This window comes from Fusarium coffeatum, assembly GCF_003316985.1.
Source record: "Fusarium coffeatum strain FIESC_28 chromosome Unknown BRIP53273_contig_77, whole genome shotgun sequence".
In the NCBI taxonomy this organism is placed as follows: domain Eukaryota; kingdom Fungi; phylum Ascomycota; class Sordariomycetes; order Hypocreales; family Nectriaceae; genus Fusarium; species Fusarium coffeatum.
In genome coordinates this window covers 270,958-290,107 of record NW_022157873.1, presented here as the reverse complement: position 1 = coordinate 290,107, position 19,150 = coordinate 270,958, and the positions used below count along the sequence as shown (strand labels likewise).

Genomic DNA, 19,150 nt, shown 5'->3' with positions numbered 1-19,150 from the left:
AGTTGAATTAAAACAAATCAAAAGAAAGGTATCTTCCATCGGTTCCGTCATTCGTCATTCCTACTGCGTCGTTACTAAAATGATCCCTTCCTTATCTTTTTGAAAACATAAAATCCCCCCAGCCTATGTAATTGGAGGCATGTTTCTGCTCCATGCCGAAGAAGAAGAAGAAGAAAAGAAGTGCTCCCGCTCCCGTTTTTGCCAGAGTGATGGACACCGTCTATAAGTCAAACGCGCAACAAGGGAATAGAAACCTCAACGCATGGTTCCCCCGTTATGCTCTCTGCCAAGTTCTCCTGCGCACTCGAATGTGAGCGGCAACCCGTTTCAACGCCATATCCACCGTGTATTGATTAATGCATGCACGCTTTTTTGTCGCAAATGCTGTAGCCGAAAGAAGAGCTGGGTAAAAAAAAGATGATTCCACGTGAGATCTGATCTGGTAAATGTGGAGTCTACTCCCCCCCAGCAGGGGGAGCATAGATCGACGATCATATAATAAAGTGCTTTTATAGTGTCGGTTCGGTTGGACCGATCGGTCGGCGGCTCCGTACTACCACTAATGGTTCCATTCACTTATCGACGGGTTGTCGACTGATTCTCGCTTCTTAGCTTGTTAACGTTCTCCTCCGTCAACGAATCCCCTGTTTGTAGTTCGTGATATGAATTCCTGCGGTAGCTCGATGATCCACCTGCCGCATCGATAAGTTTTGTTTCTTGTAGTCTGTTAGACCACTCTGCCTCCCCTTCTTGACGCCGAACTTGAAGGGATAATTCTGTGGAGTCGAAGGGCGATGGCTCGTTTTGATATCCGTTCGTCGTCAACGGTCGAGGTGTAATAGGACTGCCGTTGAATTCCTCAGCCGGACGTGGCATATCGTCGTCGTCAATGCCAACGTTAGGAATGTCGGCATTGTCACAATGCTCACTCATTTCTGAGCAGTCTGAGGCTGTTGGATCCGGCGCTGTCGGTACCCGGCGGCGAGCATGGCACCATCTTAGAAGCATCTTTTCGAGAATGACACCCCGGACCGGCTTGGCTAAATAGTCATCCATGCCGGCCTTAGTACACTTTTCGCGATCTCCTTGGATTGCTGATGCTGTCATGGCCACAATTGGCACGTCTTGAACCAGAGGTTTGTAAGGCATGTGATGTCGCAAAAGGTGAGTACACTTGTAGCCGTCAATAATGGGCATCTGCACATCCATAAGGATGATATCCGGCTTTTGGTTGATGCCTTTTTGAACGCCGCCAAGGTATTCAAGAGCTTCCTTGCCGTTCCAAGCAGCTGTCACCTGGAATCCAAGTCTCCCGATTGTTTTGGTAGCAATCTTCTGGTTGATGGGACTATTGCCGGTTAGCCAGGTTGTCTCATACGGATATGTTGGCGACTTACTTGTCCTCGACTACCAAAACATGGATTTTGGCCCGCTCTGCGGATGGGAGTTCTTGGTCGGAGCTTGAATTTGATGCTATGCCAAAACGAGCTCGGCGTGATCCTGAAGTGCTTGCCTGGATTCCTTCAGATACTGGAGGAGTGCCAACAATCTGGTCATACTCCGAACTATTGCAAGACAGGCTCAACTCCGACTGAAGCCGGTCGGGGATGGCACCTGCATTAGCCAGGCCCGCCTCAGCCGGACCGCTTGGCTTGTTGAATGGAACCCAAAACGTCGCCCGAGTTCCAATACCGACCTTCGATTCCAATGTTATACGGCCATGCATGAGATCTAACAGATTCTTGCAAATAGTCAAGCCTAATCCAGTACCGCCAAATCTCCGGGCAGTTGAAGCATCACCCTGGCTGAAAGGCTGGAACAACTTCTTCCGGACGTCGTCCTGAATACCGATGCCCGAGTCCTCCACAGTGAATTTCACTTCGATAGATTCTGATGTCTCCTTCTCCGCGACGACTGAGAATCGGACATATCCTTGGTTCGTGAATTTTATGCTGTTGGTGAGAAGATTGGTGAGAATCTGTCGTACGCGACCGGGATCTCCGATAACAACCAAATCGTTTTCAATGCCATCGCCAATGTCTGATTGGAAATCGAGGTTTTTGCGCTCGACAGCAAACTGTAGCATTCTGCCCACTTCCTTGACGATGTGTGACAGGGAAAACTGCACCTCCTCGATGTCTAGTCGCCCAGACTCCACCTTTGAGAAGTCCAAAATGTCGTTGATAACGGTAAGAAGAGATGTCGCTGAGCTCTGTATGTTCTCGACATATTCTTGCTGTTCCTGATCCAACTCCATTCCCATCAGCAGCTCGGCCATTCCTAGTACTCCCGTGATAGGCGTTCGAATTTCGTGGGACATATTGGCGAGGAACTGGCTCTTTAGCCTATTGGCCTCCTTGGCAGCCGCTTCGTTCGCCATCGCCTTTCGCTTCTCTTTGGACTGCTTCTCCAATGCCTGTTCGCGAATCTTCAATTCTGTCACATCCATAATAACGCCAATAACCCCTTCGACGTAGGTGGTGCTCGGGGCGTCTCCTTCTTGAGACTTCTTGCCGAAAATGGGAAGGAAGCGAGTTCGGTACCAACGGTCGTCTTCATGAGATTAGCAAGATGTTTCAAGGTTTAACTAGGCACCCAGTCCTTACCTATGCCGTGTTCTTTAAGGTCTTCAGTAGCTTTTCCATCCAGGAGAAGCTCGATGGGCTCAAGGAATTTGGGGCGTTCCCCGTCCGCGAGTTGTGCAGTCAAGCGGTTGAACACGGTATACATGTTCTCTCCTACAAACCATCTTGTTCCGTCATGGTTCTCCTCATGGGTATTGTTCCAGATCAAGGCGCCTTCAAGCATTGTGACTCTTCGGTTGGGGTCTACGGTGAAGATTGTCACATGAGAGTGAGCAATTACACTAAGGAGCTGTTGTCGGGTGCGCTTCATGGCCATCTTGGTTTGAATGCTTTCGTGAACATCGGTGCAAGTACCTGTCGGGCATTGTGAGCTATATCTCGAAGTAAGTAGTGGCGGAACACTTACCGAACCACTTCTCAACCTTGCCGGTCTCTTTGTTTCGTTGAGGCATCGCCCGGCCAAGATACCAGCGCCATTCACCATCTCTGCTCTGGCATCGATATTCTGTCACATAGCTATCGCCTGTTTCAAGCGAGTGTTGCCATCGCTTGTTGGCTTCAACCAGATCGTCCGGATGAAAAGCGTTTACCCATGATTTACCAAGGCTGTTCTCGGGTGTTAGGCCAGTGTACAAGTAGAACCGAGTGTTCCAAAAGTCCACAAGGCCATCCGGTGTCGCTGTCCAAACTAATTGGGGCATAGTATCGCAAATAAGCTTAAATCTTTCTTCGTCTCGCTCCTTGATCTGCGTGATTTCTTCTGTCATGACAGTAACATCACGCCCTGTCACGACACCAGCAAGGAACTCTCCAGTTGAATCGTCACGAATTGCCTCGCCAAGCACATCGTAAACTCTCCTGCTTCTGTTTTCATCATACATGCCGACTCGGAGCCCGGTAAAAGGCTTCTCTGTCTTTAGTAGCCTGCATATGGGCATTTCGTCAACCTCAAGGCGCTCTGAAAAGTCCTCGGTATAGATATGCCAGTATCGCATGAGTTCAAAACCATTGAGGGATGTGTCCAGTGGTGCCTCCTTCTCAAAAAGCTTTCGAGCAGCCGTATTTGGGAATGTGACACTACCATCCTTCCACATGGCAAGAATGGGCATTTGGGTATTGTTCAGAAGGGCATCTTTCATTAATAACATCTTTTGAAGTAGTGATGGTGTGCTCGAATGAGTCGCAGCCGAAGGGGGGCCCATCGGTGGGAAAGGGCTGGAGGACATAGTGACGATTCCTGGACTGTGAAAAGACGGCGAGTTGGAGTCTCGACTTGACGCAACTGACGATGGATTTGAGTGGGTGATAGATTTGCGCTCGGCAGCCTCAAGTATACTCGGTTTCGCGATGGCTCTTTTGTTGTTGTTGAGAAGAGTTGATGGTGGAGATTCTGTGCTGGTAAAAGTAAGTGTAAAGAAGATCTGGTGATCTTCCAGCTCCCATATAGTAATGATCATTTTGGCATAGATCTGAGAATCGGAGTCTTTGGGGTCAAAGAGTTTATCAAGCGTCGGTTTGTTAACGCCTTTACGTGTAATCACGACCTCAACTATCGAATCCTGCGGCTTGCGAGAGGGTGGGCTCGGGCGCCTTTCGGGGATGGGCATCGTGCTCGCGGTGGGTGTGGCATCGCCCCCGGATTGGGAAGGCCGTCGTGAATCCTTTGCTGCAGTTCGCACGCCCATTTCTTCCACTTGAGAATCGAGGAATGCCTCCCATGTTGCCCACACAGGTTGTCCGTCTTGGAGAATATCAACACCAACTTGAGATAGTGTCTGGCCCCGGAGGTTTTCGATGGTAGAGAGAGTATCGTCATCTTCTGAAGTGTCTGTGATAAGTCCCAGCATTCGACCCATTGCCTCGTTCGCTAAGACAACCGTTTTGAGGTTATTAAGAACCATGGTTGGTACGGGTAGATATTGCATTGCTGAGAATGCGAGCTGGCCAGGAGACATGCTCGGCATCGTCAAGCGGAAAGGACTCTGTGTGGGTGAGCGTGATGCATCACCAAAGTCTCTGAGGAAACGGCCTCCGGTGAATGGTCGCGGAGTTGCATCTTGACTTTTGATATCGTTCACTAGATCGAAGGTAGCTCTCGGTCGCGCATGGTCAAAAGCGGTAGGAACAGGAGCTTGAATATGATTACGATGAGGTTCGGAGCGAGTCAACGGGAATCCGGCATCGTGAGCAGTCCCTGCGGGCCTAATAGCTCGGGTTTGGCTGCTGTCACGAGGTTGTGCGGGAGGGCTCATGTCGGTGCTGCGTTACAAGGCATGGAGAGAGAACGCCTTTTCGCGTGACTTGCTTCGTGAACAAAACGTAATGCTCACAGGTCGCAGCGAGCGTATGAGCAGAGGATGTATTGAAAGTTGCAAGTTGCGGTTGCAATGGCCGCGGACAAAACAATGGCTAGGGCGCCGCCGGTCTCGACCTCGCCAGGACGAGTCAAAAAGCAAGTGTCAGTGGAGTTGATATACTAGGAATCGACAAGTGACCGTCGACGAAGAATTGGCATGGCGCAGAGGGGAAAAAGTGCCGTAAAGGTCAAGCAATGCGTAGCCCAGGATCTAGCTTGTCTGGGTACGGCGTCGACGGAGACGGGATTAGACTTTGAAGGGCGTGTTGAGACGGTTTAGTCGGCTTGTCAGGAACAAGAGAAGAGCTGTGGTTGGGCGAGAGGTGAAATGGTCGCAGATCAAGTTGATACACCAGGTCTCTGTGTTATGAGTTGGATCAGGATCAGGAGATTGGTTGAAGAAGACAGGCGTCCTGAACAAGTTATGTCGATCGTACTGTAGAGCTGGGCAAGCAAGAGATGATAGCTTTCACAGAATGAGCTTAGCTGAGATGGGAGGAGAGACGCGATGGACAGTTCGGCAAGTTGGATCAGATCAGATGCTTGCTTGCTAATGCAATGCAGCCACAGATATCCGAAAGACAGAACAAAGGACTGAGAGAAGAGAAAAATGGTAAGTTTTGGTTTTGTGCAACAGCATTTGAAAGGAATAGGCATTGATTTTCACTACAGTCAGAAGTCGACGCCCGAGGCGGCAAGGACAAGCAAGGACCCTGAATTGACACACCTTCCTGACGGGATGCTCGCTCTGGGCTCTGGGGTGCCTGGGTACACAGACACACACGCACGATACTGTAGGTCTTAGGCAAGAGGTACCCGAGCCTACACTACAAACTACAGCAATTCACAAGTCTACCTACGGTCCAGCGGGCGGGGTCCCATCCAATCCATATCCCATCGAGAGGAGTTAGGGAGTCTGCAGTACAGTAAAAGAGAGGGTCCAACACCCTACCCTGACCTCCACTGTCGGACCCCTTCCAGCGCCTCGCAGAAGGTCTTCCTCTGCTCCTCTACTGCACGGGGTGGGTGCCGGGGGCAGGGCGAGTGGGGAGTGGAGGTTCTTTCCACTTTAAAGTGCTGGTGGGTGGGGCGGTTGAAGTCGGTTGTTCACCAGTGTGAGCGCCGCGGCCTCGTCCAGGGTCGGGATCGCCTCCACAGCCGGACCCACCCTACCTTGTTGATGAAATGCCGATCGAGGCATGATTACAGACAGTATTGGACGACTGTACCTTACCTCACCTAACCCGAGTAGCATGGCATAGCATCGGCTCCAGTTTCAAGCCCTGATTCCTGCGGTGAACAGACACGACAACTACACAACACGAGCAGTTTACGACGTATTGCTACAGAGCCCCAGCACCGATGACCCTAAACTTAATCGAATCCTACCTCTGCTTCTAGGCAAGACACCTGGCCGCAGAAACCAACATCTACGAGAGCCCAGAACCAGAATCGCAGGCTAACTCCTTAGCTCTGGCGCCTCCAAGCTCACCAGCATCCGAGGTGGCTCCAGTCCAGTCTAACTCGGTACGTATGTCGCACCTCGAACTTGCTCACTGGCCCAATTGGCACACGGCAGACACACGGTACAGTTCTGCTGCTGCACAGCACAGGTAAACACCAGCCTTACGTGGAAATGAGCACAAACCAAGCCCGGACAAAACGCTTCCTTGCTCAAAGCCGAAGGTGGTCGGACGAGGCTCGAGGCTCTAGACGCTTGCATTCAAAATTAGGCCAGTCAACAATTTGTGCCCAGTTCGATACAGCACAAGAGAACAAGTAAGCACAAATAGGGCGGTCTGGCTGGCCTTGTCTAACTCACAACAAGGGCCATCCCATGGGAACGGATAACCTCGATCCCCGCAACCAGGGCATACCAGTTAAACGACCCGTAAACGAAGGAATCCTTACGTGATCGGAATTTATTAACCCGTCTCATCCGTTCGACGTTGGAACCGAAGCGCGAGAGTTACCGTTGCGTTGCGGTTACATCTTCATCGTTGTCCTCCTGTTTAGGCTTCACTTTATCGAATGGGATTTTGCACGGAAACCCAAAATCCATCATGGGGTTTATAACATTGACCATTACAGCGTAGTGCATAATATGGATGGGATACCCTATCATTCTACCAGTCGCCGCCAACCTTTTGGTTTCCCAACGAACCCGCCTATCATAGGATGAGCCGCCTGTCATCTGCTCGGAATTCGTCGGCGCCGTGCAACTAAAGGCAACTTACAGCTCCAACAACCGATACCCAACCAAGCGTGTCTTTTCAAGATTGTTGTTTTTGCACCATAAGAGATTGGACATTTTTGGTTTAATATGGTATCACCGCCTCATCATGGTGTCTCTGTCAGTGCGTCGGGATCGTGTGATGCTGGCAAGGATCCGTAGAGAACCTAAGCTTTGTTACAGTATGTATAACACTATCTGGTTTGATGTGGTTGCAATTAGAGTCGCATCCCCATCTGGCCCTGTAACCTACCAAGAGTGCAACGTACCCACCCGTTGATGCACGACACAGGAGATCGTGCGAGCCGACGAATAAGGCGAGCGGGCTTTCAGGCACGAAGACACTTTTGAGTTATAAACGGTTGAATAAAGCAAAACACAATCTGGGATATAAAAGCAAATCTTTCCGGATACAATATGGGGTTCGCACGTTATGCTACCTTAAAGTAATTAGCTCGTCCTAGCTACTGTCCAGTATCTGCTTGATGTTCAGTAACACGACCAATCAGCACACTGTGACCGCAACTGAAAGTCTTACTGTGCCCGTACCCATCGCCGAAGAAGCGAAGCTGACAGCTCAGTGCTTGATCGTGTTACAGTGAAATGCACAATTTCCTCCGAAGAAGGCATTTGAACTAATTAGCTGCATACTTCCGTCTATTTGTGGTAATTCAACGTGGTCTAGAATTGATTCCAGAGACATCTAGACCTTATAGCCAGGTCCTAATTCAATTTGAAAAAAGTACCTGTGCGATTCTATGCACGTTTCAAATACGCATCGTCGATTTCTACTACCTAGCCTCTTAAGTGTCAGGTAGTCTAACGCTATGGAATTGTTTAAACCAAGTCAAAATCCTCTCAGGCCTCAGCGTACAGTTCTGACTCATTAACAGATCCATCATCATGCAATTCACCAAGTTTACCGCTAGAACTTGCATCGGCTCCCAAGTTAGGTCGGCCTTCAGCAGCCGCTTCAAGCGTACAGTAGTAAACAGTTCTTCAGTTGTTTCATTCGATTCTTTCAAGTCTTCCAACCCACCGGTTTCTGCTAGGGTCCAGTTGGTAACAAGCCCCCCCGATGGCGTCCAAGCCCGCCTTGCAGATCATCTCCAATTCCAATCGGCGCTTTTCCGGATCCTGCAAAGTCTTCTTTAACGTCATATTTTTATGAGAATCTCAAGACACGATCTTGGTTGACCCCTGCATCTTGGCCCTTCGTCTCGGAAAAAAGTCCACTTGATGATTGGAAGCCAAGACGCACGAGTTTCCATTCAGCGAGCGTCAATGAAGTCATTGTTGATCGACAGAGCAAGAAACAAGAACCAGGGGTCCGTGGCATTGATTCGTCCTCAAAGTTTCCCATCCTCTAAGTGACCAAGGAAAATGCGATTCTCTGGTTAACTATCGTGAATTGTCCTTCATTTTCCCGCATGTTGAGCATGTCCACCATTGCTTTTGCATCTCCGTCCCACAATAGCTGCACTCCCAGGTTTGAGGTCCTGATGATGCACTTCCTTGGACTGCACTTGGTGGTTTCGATTTTCGTGATGTCGTAGCAGCAGAGGGTCGCCGATCTCGTGGCGGACTCTGGGTCAAGTCAATAACAGCAGGTTGTCTTTCGGATACCGGCGATCTGGATCGGCGGTTATCTTTAACCGGTTGTGTCCCTGGCCTTGCGGACCGCTCCATCCCACAAGCATCGCAAGAGAGATAATTGGCAGGATTGCGCAGAGTACAAGTGTCGCATGTCCAACTTGGAGGCTCTCTAGACCTCTCTGAACTACGGCTTGGTCCCCCATTTGGGATTACTGTTCCACCACCGTTTCCAGTAGGATTGTCTGCTGTGGGAGGGATATAAGAGTTCCCGTACTCGACCGATTTGTCTTGCTGCACCAGTTCCCACAGCGCTTGAGCAATGGCTGCATCGTTAGCCTCATCTTCTTCGGCCTGTGTGCGAAAACCATTCTTTGTAGCAGTATCAGAGATATTCCGAATCTGAGTTTCACTCAGGTTGTCTGTACCACAGCCCTTGAGAATTCTGCTTCTCCGCTCAGCAGCATCCGCAATGACTTTTCGAATGTCTTCGCCTGGGCGCGGGGCCGATCCTCCCAAACGCTTCCCTGACCCAGTCCCGGGATGGGATCGACGTTTTTCTGCAGCTTCTCTGGCCAGTCTACGGGCTTCATGCGGTGGCATCCTCGAGCCCCCAAGGCGTCGTCCATCGGAAAGGAAGCCTTCGCCGGTATAGCCCTTGAGGACAAGCCGTTCATGCTCATCTCGGAGTTGATCCCAGAGAGCGTGAAACTTGGCATCGTGAGGACCATGAACAATGTGAGATAACTCGTGGAGCATAGTATCTACAATGTTTTCAAGGGGCATGAACAGGGTACGATCTCCTGCATACCGCAAGCGAAGACATATCTTGGCTCCTCGATTTATATTGAGACCTGTCAGCTGCGTTTAACATGACAGTCAACCCCAGAGCTCACAGTAAAACCTACCGAGAAGATTCTGTTGATCAGGATAGAACTCTGCCAACTGTCGAACTTTCCAATTACGAGCTCGCATTATAGGTTTCACAATAGAAGCCACCTTTTTCAATATCTGCAATGCATCGTCTGCTCTGGGAAACTTTGGCAGGTGGCTATACGACAAGACAAGGGCATCGTGTTCAGCCATCGTGTTGTAAGTGACTTGCAGGTAAGACGTGGGTTTCGGTGTGTAAGTGCGTTACAGGAGTGGATAAGATGTCAAGGGTCTAACGATGACGTCGTTATCTAGAGGTTCACGATGCGAACTTGGTGGTGTTTAGGAAACCCATCGCTTTTAGAGTCGGCCATCAGTCCACGTCAAGGGCAGGTGCCTTGGGCTTTGTTGCCCCTTGATCCGGGGCAGGTGCATGTGGTTCTGAATGGTAAGGCAACTGCGGAACGCTGACGCAGAGAACCTGGAATCTTCGATTGGCGAAAATGACTAATCACTGCGGCTACCCTACAGTGGTCAGGCACTCCCAAGTTGTATGTTTGTCTATTCACAACGGCTCAATATCAATACAATATGGATTTGCCTTGTCATTATGGATTTAAGCTACCAATTAGGCTATATGGCGGCAAAGAAATTTGTTGTTGCTACGCGGGCTTATGAGCTATAGCCCTCAATCTGACATAGTGTATTGTTTCTCCACCACCAGGGTTACGACACACTTCACGAAGCACATCAACACATTCCTTTGCTGCCTCTTCTCGTTCCTTTTCATCAGTGACGGCATCCAGCAATTGACTTGCCATCAGCCTGGTCCAACCCTCAACGCCCCCCTTGTCGGCTGGAGTTGGCCGCCACTCGCGCTCTGCTCGCTCAACCTTGAAACCCGCTGCTTCAAGGGCACTCGTGATCCATGTTTCATCAGGGAAGAACCAGGGGTCTGCTGCGAGAGCTTTCTCCATACCCACTCGTCGAGCTATGGAGCTTAGGATTGCAGCGCGCATCTCCGAAACGTTGCCAAAGCCACCCATCTCGAAGACGAAGGTGCCGCCAGGAGCCAGTGAAGCATATACCCCGTCGAAGAACTGGGCGCGAGTCTCTTCGGGACGTAGAATCCAGTGCATAGCTGCATTGGAAAAGACTTTGGTGAAGCTGCCTTTCTGAAGCTCTGGTTTTGAGATAAGTTGCGTAGCGTCCAGAACTAAGAAGTCAACAAGTCAGCTGTGAACAATGACGCGATGGTCTTGGAGACCTTACCTTCGAATGTGGAATTCTGATTATCCTTGCACAGTTCTTGGGAAGCCTTGATCATTGATGCCGAGCTATCGATACCATGCATTGAGCCGTTCCCCTGCGAAAGGATCTTGGCAAATTCGGCATTCAATATGCCATCTGTATAGACAATCAGCTCAACTGCCGCAAAGTTGGATGTGGGCTAGAGTACATACCACCACAGCCGATGTCGAGGAGAATATCATCCTTCTGCAAGTCTAACCACGAAATAACTTTTGTCGCAAGCTTGGGAACAAAAGAAGCCGAGTGTTGGTATGCCTAAAATCCGTGTAAGTGCCTAGCGAGGTATCAAAAAGTAGAGATTGAGACAAACGTTGGCAGACCATCTATCTTTTTGATCTGTCATGATTGTGGTTGATTGATTGATTGTTGGCTGGATTAATCTATCAGATTAAGTCTGAAATTCAATGACGGAATTGCGGTCTCTTTATACCTGACATTTCGTATCGGTCATGTTGGTGAGGAGAAGCTTCAAGCTGGGTGCATCGCCGACATCGGCCTTAACGGTAACGTCCTACCATAGGCATGCATCAATTATATGAACTAACGAGGACAGAATAACCAATTGGATCAAATGCTTATGTACAAAGGGAATAACTCAAGACAATTGTTCCCTTTGTTATACTTGTTTTCATGTCCGGTTGTTCGCCGAGTTGATATGTGATAACCTCCAATCGTCTCATACACCGACAACCTACGAGAAAGAGATAAGACCTGGGCACGTAGGTTAACAGAATAATTGTCCTCTTAGGATTAGGGACCCGAAATAGAATAGCCTACGTGCTTCTCTAGGCTCGTATGAGGTAACTGAATTATTCGTCTTTATGCTCTTGGCGGCCAGTTCTTCTAACACCCTGACGCCGGGATATCAAATTTTGAGTCTTGGTGAGATCTTGCTGCTATCCTTGGTATTGCTACTAGCCACAGATTGTACTTAATCACTGTGGTCATGACAATGGCTCTAAGACTGCCATCCATCCGAGCCCCAGTCTGAGTCGCCGAGGAAATGTCCCTTATATATGGTTGTCCCATATTCAGGTAACGTAGAAACAATATGACTTCCTCTCACGTGTACTGCAACTCTATAACCAGGAGTTGTAGCGTTAGCTACATAGTCGCAAATCCCTATAGCGATTTGAACCCCAAACCACATCAACAATCCTGCCATAGCGACACATTCGAGACTTTGCTTTTCTCAGCCAGATTCTAGCAGCCCAGACCACATGCGCCCGAGCTATCCTCTAAGGAAACTGAGACTTCATACGGCTATACTGCACTATCAAGGGTACCAAGAGGGTAAAGTGAACAATTGGGTGAAGAAAGCCTCATGACGGCAACGCACATGGGAATTGTTCAGCTAGCAAGGATGTACCAATAATTGCAATCTCAAATAAAACAATCCGTTCCATTTGGTCTTAGTTCATATGTGATATATGCACCTTTATCTACAAAAATAAAATCAGGCTGTGGTCTGGTGTTGCCCATTGGGCTGTTTTCTCTGAAGTCTGCCTTAGTCAAAAAGCCATAGAATGCAGGGTGATCCTTCGAATATTTGGTCCTTGTGCTCTATGCTTTCATTCTTAAGAGGGTGAAGGCCCAAGGTGAGTGCTAGTCCTTTTGTTTCTACAAGCTAGAATTTCTCTTCAACGAAAGCAACCTCTGGTGTTCCAAATTCGCGATATTCTTGGTACATCACCATGATGGCCGAAAGTGTACAAACTCGTCCCGGAAATCCTTCGAGACTTGAACAGGCTTTCCCAATGGTCACTGAATTGGCATCTCTAGACGAACGAGATGTTATTCATGGCAGACAGGTCTATCAAGACTGTGGTTTCTTCCAATATAACGATAACACTTCAGGTAGGGTTCCTTTCTTTCCCCTTCTTCTCTTACCACCAAGACCCCTTGCTCGTCCAAGAACACAGATAAACTAACTGATAGTATTTTAGAATGGCAAACATGGCTGTGTGTTGATACGTCGTCATCAACGACTACAACCTGCAAAACCATCAATGAGAATTTCGGATGCTTTGTATGGATGCCGACAACTTGCTATGCTTCAACTGAAAGTGCAAGATGCAACAATCTGGACAAAAAGCAGTTATGCTGGTTCGTAACTCATCCTTATTAACCTTCTCCTTTGACTTACTCGAAATTAGTACGGATCCAACCTTCTCGGAATGCATGATAGCTCAGAAGACTGTGGGCACTCAGAAGCTCACGGCGTATGTCTGCGCAAATAACCCAATGGAGGTTTCTATATATGAATCAACGTACTTTCCAACGTCGACGTCAGAAGAAGAAACATCAAGCACGGGCACGGAATCAAGTGGCACGCCAGAGACGAGCATCAGTCGCCAGATCATAGACGTTGATTCGACCATAGCATCAACCACTGGCGAACAGACCTCTAATTCGAACGATTCTTCATCAGACAACGAGTCCAGGTCCTCCAGTACGCCTATCGGACCTATCGTGGGAGGCGTCATCGGAGGCCTAGCGCTCATTGCACTTGTCGGTCTTGGTATCTGGCTCATTCGTCGCAAGAAACAGCATCCTGGTGCTGTTCCTTCTCAAGGAGGTTATCATCCTCAGTCTCAGTCGTTGCCCCATTATGATTATGTCAATCCTGCATATGCCGCCCCTCAGTATAATCAACCGCCTATGTCCTCAACACAAGCAAATGAGTCCCAGCGTTTCAGCAACTTGCCCTATGCAGCGAGCCCTCAAGCTTCGGAACTTCCATCGCCCCCGGCTCGTCCGAAAACACCTGAGTTTTGATTTCTTGAAGTGATGAGAAACTTGACTGGTCGGACTCGAGGGTATGTACACGGAGTTTGGGGTTTCTGGCTGACATACGATGGCTTTTCTCATAATTATTATGTTGTGTTTGACTTAATGAGTATTTAGCTGATAAATGTTTGGCTTGAAATATCTTTGAACAGAAATTGAAAATGCCTGTTTGCCTGTCACAATCCACCGTCCTGATGTTCAGCTCAGCCTGAACATTCACATACATCACTAGGTACGAGTTCAAGTATGTATTCGATTCACAAATGCCTTGTTCAGTGAGATGTAGGCACTGTTAAAATTCATCCCTTGACTATAAAGTCCTACTAGTCTGTGCATCTAATCATTCCCCGGTCTCTTCCTAGTCAAGAGTCTTCGACATTCGCAAAGTAGCTATATTTGCGAATCGTTCAGCATCTGGTATCCTAAGAAAGAAGCCTATTTTGCCGCTTAATCACTACCAAAATGTGTCAAGAGATCGTCGGTGTCTGCTGCTATTGCGGCGACCATATCAAATCCTACTTCCTTCTTTGCCATTCTTGGCACGTAATCGCAGCACAGTTGATGGCTGTAGGCGAACCAGCCCCTCGAGCAGAGCATTGCGAATTTCGCGTAGCGAAGGCATTCCAGCCTTGGCTCAGAGGCTGTACCAACAACGACGTCTGTCCTTCGTGGTTCGGGAATATGTTCCCAGGTTTTAGTGACTCTTGGAGTGAAGAGACCTATCAATTCGAGGAGCTAACTGTTGCTGAGGACAAGTACGATGAATGGAAGAAAGACTTTGCTCGGAAGTACTTCGTGAAAAGACCTATCCAGATTCTACAGGAACCTGAGGGATTCTTTGAATCAGATACCGAATCTGTTCTTTCATCGTCTGCTGCTACTTCGTCTATCGACGACGGCGAGATTGCTAATGAGACTCTCCAGTCCGAAGTTGACGAGGATACTCATACCCAGACTGACGAAGCCAACAAACGAAATTTCGCCGCAGTCGATTCAGCTTCTGAGATCTCGGAAATTGATCCACTAGACCTATTCTACGGTAACGTGGTCGATTATGTTCCTAACAAAGACACCAGGAGCAACACCGTAGAAGCAGCGAAGACATCGAGAGCCAAGAGCAGCCGAGAAGAGTACCAAGACCTAGCCCCTGTATGGACTTCGTTCCATCCTTTCATGGACATGGGACGTGATAGAGAGTTCAACGACTAAGATACGAAAGTGCAGGGTCGTCAAGAATTAGGAAGAAGAATGAGTTGCCTGGGTTGATGAACATCCCCAGAGGAAATCCAACCAGTGTAGCTATTGGTATTTTGATATAGATTGTATAGTGTTCTGGCAGTAGACCTGTCTCGAGGTAAGACTAGCAGTGCAACAATTGATACCCCTGATTTTCCCTTTGACTTACACGGGCACGTATTAATGGTGACCCAATGCTCCGAGAACGAACAACCCAACTGACTTGCATGCATAGATGGCTTACTTAACCGCTCTCGTGAACACGGATCTCAGCATAGATTTACCATTGACGATATTAGTTCGATGCTTTCATGATAGATTAGAATAAGTGTCTGTACATCATCACTTGTCCATGCAGTGTACATCAGCCAGTGAAATATCTTGACAATAAACGGTATAGATTACGACACGACTGTCTATCAAACAGAACGCCTTTCCCAATAACAGATTCAGTATACTCTACAACCCATTTAATCCGACTTTTTCGCCCTCTTGCTGCCCTTCTTCTTCTTCTCCCCGAATGCCTCCTCGTACACCTCAGCCGCCGTCTGCTGGCCGGCCTTTCGCTTCTGCTTGGACGACTTCACGCTGACGACAGGGTTTGACTTGCCCTCCTTGGCGGCACTCTTGACTTGCTTCTCGGCATCTTCCCACGCGGGAGCATCGCCCTCAATCTCGTATCTGGTCATGGTTAGGTGTTGTACTTCATTGACTTTAGGAGTGTAACTTACTGGTCGAGGGGCAAAGAGTCAATAAGCTCTCTTTGCTTCTTCTTGAGCTCCCTCAGGGCCTCGTCGCCACCCTCCTCGAGCTCATCGTCGAGAGTAGTAGCCAGAGGAACGAAACGCTCGTCGATAATCTCGTCATCATGAGCACCATCAGCATCCTCGCGTGACACGCCCAGACGCTCGGCCTTAGGAAGCTCGGCATCGACAGCATTCGAGATAACTTCAGCGAAGTATACAGCCATCTTGCGGATAATCTTGATAAACATGGCAAGGATCGATTGCACGGGCTTGCCAAGTTCGTTGGCAATGACTTCAATGTCCTTGCGCTGCAAACCGATAGCGAGCAGAATCGCCTGGTAAGCTGGTGTCAGGGTAACCTTACCCTTGAGACGTCCTGTGAAGTAGAGAAGGGCGATCGTTGGAACCAGATCAAGGATAACGTGGTAGTCGAGCATGTTCTTAGAGTACGAGTCCAGTCGTTTCAAATCGAAAGGAGTCATGTAAACATCAAGATCGGACCTGACCAGTGGTTGAATTTCAACTGTGTCCAGCTGTGCACCGGTATTCGCAGACTCGCGAATGCTCAGGGCTGTAGCGGGGGAGAATCCGCGGAACTGATACGAGAGTAGCGACAAGAAACGCTTGTGGAAGTCTCGGGAGAAAGCACCGAGCCAGCTTCGGTCACCACTGTTCTCGAGAGGTCGCAGCATAACGCATGTGTGCTCGCCAGTCAGATCGTTGGCTGTCTGTCGCAAGTAGACGGGGGAGAAAGATGCTCTCTTCCAGAACTTGTGAAGAGGGCTGGTCAAACCGTAACTCACACCCACGTAATCAAGCTGGTCAGGCTTCCTCTCTGAGAGCTTAGAGAACAGCGGAGGCATCTTGTTGATGTCTCGCACCTTGATATCGTCGTCGAGGAGGTTGGCGTTGGCCAGCTCGGCATCGGTAACTCGGGTCATTGTCTCTTCCATAACTTGATCCTCGTCCTCTGACAGGTTGGCAAAGCGACCCTCATAGTAATCGACGAGCAGCTCAAGGGCCTTGGTTCCGTATCCCATGGAGACATACTCAGGGTTTGTGGCGATTCGGACAACTCGAGCACCAGAAAGAGAAGCGAAGTCCTCATCCTGGAACTGCTGGCTGACCAACCAGGGAATAAGATCACCACTGGGTCGCTGTCCTCGGCTCAAACTGTTAAGAACGCTCTGTCTGCTGATCTTTCCTTCAAGCGAAACCTGGATAACACACAGAGGTTCGGGCAATCTTGCGCTATCCTCAGAAACGGGAGGAACAAGAACGAACAACTCGTGCGCAGGCGCATCACTCATAAGCTGAAGATCATCGGGCGAGTTCTTGTAGTGACTGGCAACGTACAGCGCCACCATTTGCTGCAAGAACTTCTCAGAAACAGGGTGGAAGGAGAACAAAGTATCTCGGTTAACGTTCAGAAGTTGGCACTGGGTAGGGTCGGGGCATCCGTTAATGTTGGACTTTGACTTGGGCAGAGTCGCATCAAGGCAAAGCACAGTGTTAAGCCACTTCTCGACAGAATCTCCCTGAGCATATCGGATAGGTTCAGACAGGGTGATCTCACGAAGCTTGCGTCCAGACTGGAACTCCTCAGTCTTCGATGTCTTGCCCGTTGATCGGTCTGTAATCTCCATGCCTTCACCTGCGGTGGAAGCTGTGCGTGACTGATCTCTCAGCTGCTTGATGAGCTTGAGAGAAAGAGAGCGACCTGTACCCTCGTAACCGTTGATGGTGGATGCCATGAAGACCAGGTAAGGGCCCATCAGCTTCTTAACAAGAGGCAGAGGAATGGCTGCAGCCTCATCAATAACTACCAGCTCAGCCTGTCCGAGAACATGAGCGTCCTGGGGTCGGATATACTGGATGGTCTGTCGGTGTTGTCGGTGAATGTTTACTCGGACGATAGCCTTGTTGAAGTCGGGGTTGGTGCTCTGGATAATAGAGTAATCGGCGTGATCAGCGTAACCAAGCTCATCAAATCCCTTGAAGACGAACTCGAAAAGAGTCTTCAAGTTTTCGGGGGAAGGTGAAGTAATGAAAATGTTGCTGTATCCGTATGCAACAGCAGCTGCGACAGCAACACCCAGTGCTGCAGACTTTCCACGACCACGAGCAGCAGTAAGAGTAACTGTGCTTCGCAGAGTCTTCTCCGCGATAGCGTCTGTGAATGTAACGAGAGCCTTGGCCTGGTCGACAGTCTTGGCGAGAGAAATGAGAGGCCCAACGGGTTGTCGGCCCTCGTTCTGCTCCTTCATAGCTTCGAGCTCAACTTGGGATTCCGTCTTGGCGTTATCGAGGTCAGGAGGAGGCAACTTCTTGACACCCTTGCCACCGGAAATGGGAAGCACGTTCATCTCATCGTCGATAACCAAACATGAGTCGCAGCTACCCAGAGACAAAATGAATCGCTCGTTGAAACGAGCCACCACATCGTCGTGAGCCTCGGTTCTGTATCGTGAGTGGACGTCCATGGACAAGCTGTAGAGCTGCTTCAGACTGTTCATGCCCTTCAACAGCAAGACAACCAATCCACCACCTTCGACGGTCTCGATCGTTCGCGCGAGGATGTTGGGTGTGATGGCCTCGAAGTCCTGAAGAATACACATGCCGAAGGTCTGACCGAGAATCTTGTCGGTTTCCTTGTAGTAGGTATATCGGATGTTGTGTAGCGACACAAACAGCTCGAAGGGGTCCTCGGTGTTGGCTTCTCGGATTCCTCGCTTGATCTCCTTCTTGATCTTTTGCTCGCGCTTCTTTCGGTGACTGAGAACCTTCCGTTAGCTGCGTCGCAACGAGCGATAGGATGTAAAGAACTGCTTACCTGGTAAAGCCCAACAGCTTGTTCTTGTAAGCCCACAACACAGACTTGTTCTGCTTGATATCGAACTGGGACATGATGTAGTGCAGGCGCACGATCACATCTTTGGATCTGTCTCCGACGACGACGAAGAAGCTTCTCTTCTTCTCTTGCAACCCATTTTGAATGAGCGCAGGAATGCGCGAGTCCCTATGATATTGTTAGCTTGATGAAGCAAGCTTGAGAAGCCAAAAGAGGTACATACACCGCTTTGCGCTGCATTATTTCAGATTTTTCTACGACCAATTGCTCTGAAAACACCTGGGCGCAAATGCGATCTCGTCTTCAAGTGGGACCTGGCTCAAAAAATCCAAAATTTTGGCGGTTGATGAATTTCTGCCGGGCGGTCAAGCTTCGGTGAGACACAGAGAAGTGGGGCACTGACGGACTTAGCATCCGACCTCACCGAGGACTCTTGAAGTCCGAATAAGGTGGCGCTCGGTGTACGGATAGGTGGTCTTCGATTTCGTATCCTTGTTGACTGCGGATTTTCTAGGATACAATAACAGCCCGGGTCTACTTGTCAAACCCTGTCACATGGAGCTGAATATATAGTCA

The 19,150-nt window shown here is 49.2% G+C and overlaps 6 protein-coding genes across 6 annotated transcripts; 2 read left to right on the top strand and 4 right to left on the bottom strand.

Annotated features, from left to right (window-relative positions):
• Positions 1-576: 576 nt before the first annotated feature.
• Positions 577-4,837, bottom strand: FIESC28_03694 (uncharacterized protein; the record flags this gene model as incomplete). The annotated part of the gene is made up of 4 exons (XM_031157843.1): positions 577-1,348; positions 1,398-2,553; positions 2,607-2,939; positions 2,992-4,837. 4 exons carry the CDS (start codon positions 4,835-4,837, stop codon positions 577-579), a joined length of 4,107 nt encoding a protein of 1,368 aa, XP_031018103.1.
• Positions 4,838-8,575: 3,738 nt separating this feature from the next.
• Positions 8,576-9,526, bottom strand: FIESC28_03693 (uncharacterized protein; the record flags this gene model as incomplete). The annotated part of the gene is made up of 1 exon (XM_031157842.1): positions 8,576-9,526. The coding sequence occupies one exon, from the start codon at positions 9,524-9,526 to the stop codon at positions 8,576-8,578; it is 951 nt and encodes a 316-aa protein (XP_031018102.1).
• A 776-nt stretch (positions 9,527-10,302) lies between these two features.
• On the bottom strand, positions 10,303-11,294 carry FIESC28_03692 (uncharacterized protein; the record flags this gene model as incomplete). Its single annotated transcript, XM_031157841.1, has 4 exons — positions 10,303-10,856; positions 10,913-11,047; positions 11,104-11,206; positions 11,262-11,294. 4 exons carry the CDS (start codon positions 11,292-11,294, stop codon positions 10,303-10,305), a joined length of 825 nt encoding a protein of 274 aa, XP_031018101.1.
• Positions 11,295-12,645: 1,351 nt separating this feature from the next.
• Positions 12,646-13,729, top strand: FIESC28_03691 (uncharacterized protein; the record flags this gene model as incomplete). Its single annotated transcript, XM_031157840.1, has 3 exons — positions 12,646-12,808; positions 12,898-13,057; positions 13,108-13,729. 3 exons carry the CDS (start codon positions 12,646-12,648, stop codon positions 13,727-13,729), a joined length of 945 nt encoding a protein of 314 aa, XP_031018100.1.
• A 474-nt stretch (positions 13,730-14,203) lies between these two features.
• Positions 14,204-14,950, top strand: FIESC28_03690 (uncharacterized protein; the record flags this gene model as incomplete). Its single annotated transcript, XM_031157839.1, has 1 exon — positions 14,204-14,950. One exon carries the CDS (start codon positions 14,204-14,206, stop codon positions 14,948-14,950), a length of 747 nt encoding a protein of 248 aa, XP_031018099.1.
• Positions 14,951-15,447: 497 nt separating this feature from the next.
• On the bottom strand, positions 15,448-18,814 carry FIESC28_03689 (uncharacterized protein; the record flags this gene model as incomplete). The annotated part of the gene is made up of 4 exons (XM_031157838.1): positions 15,448-15,658; positions 15,709-18,498; positions 18,557-18,742; positions 18,798-18,814. 4 exons carry the CDS (start codon positions 18,812-18,814, stop codon positions 15,448-15,450), a joined length of 3,204 nt encoding a protein of 1,067 aa, XP_031018098.1.
• Between the last annotated feature and the right edge of the window lie 336 nt (positions 18,815-19,150).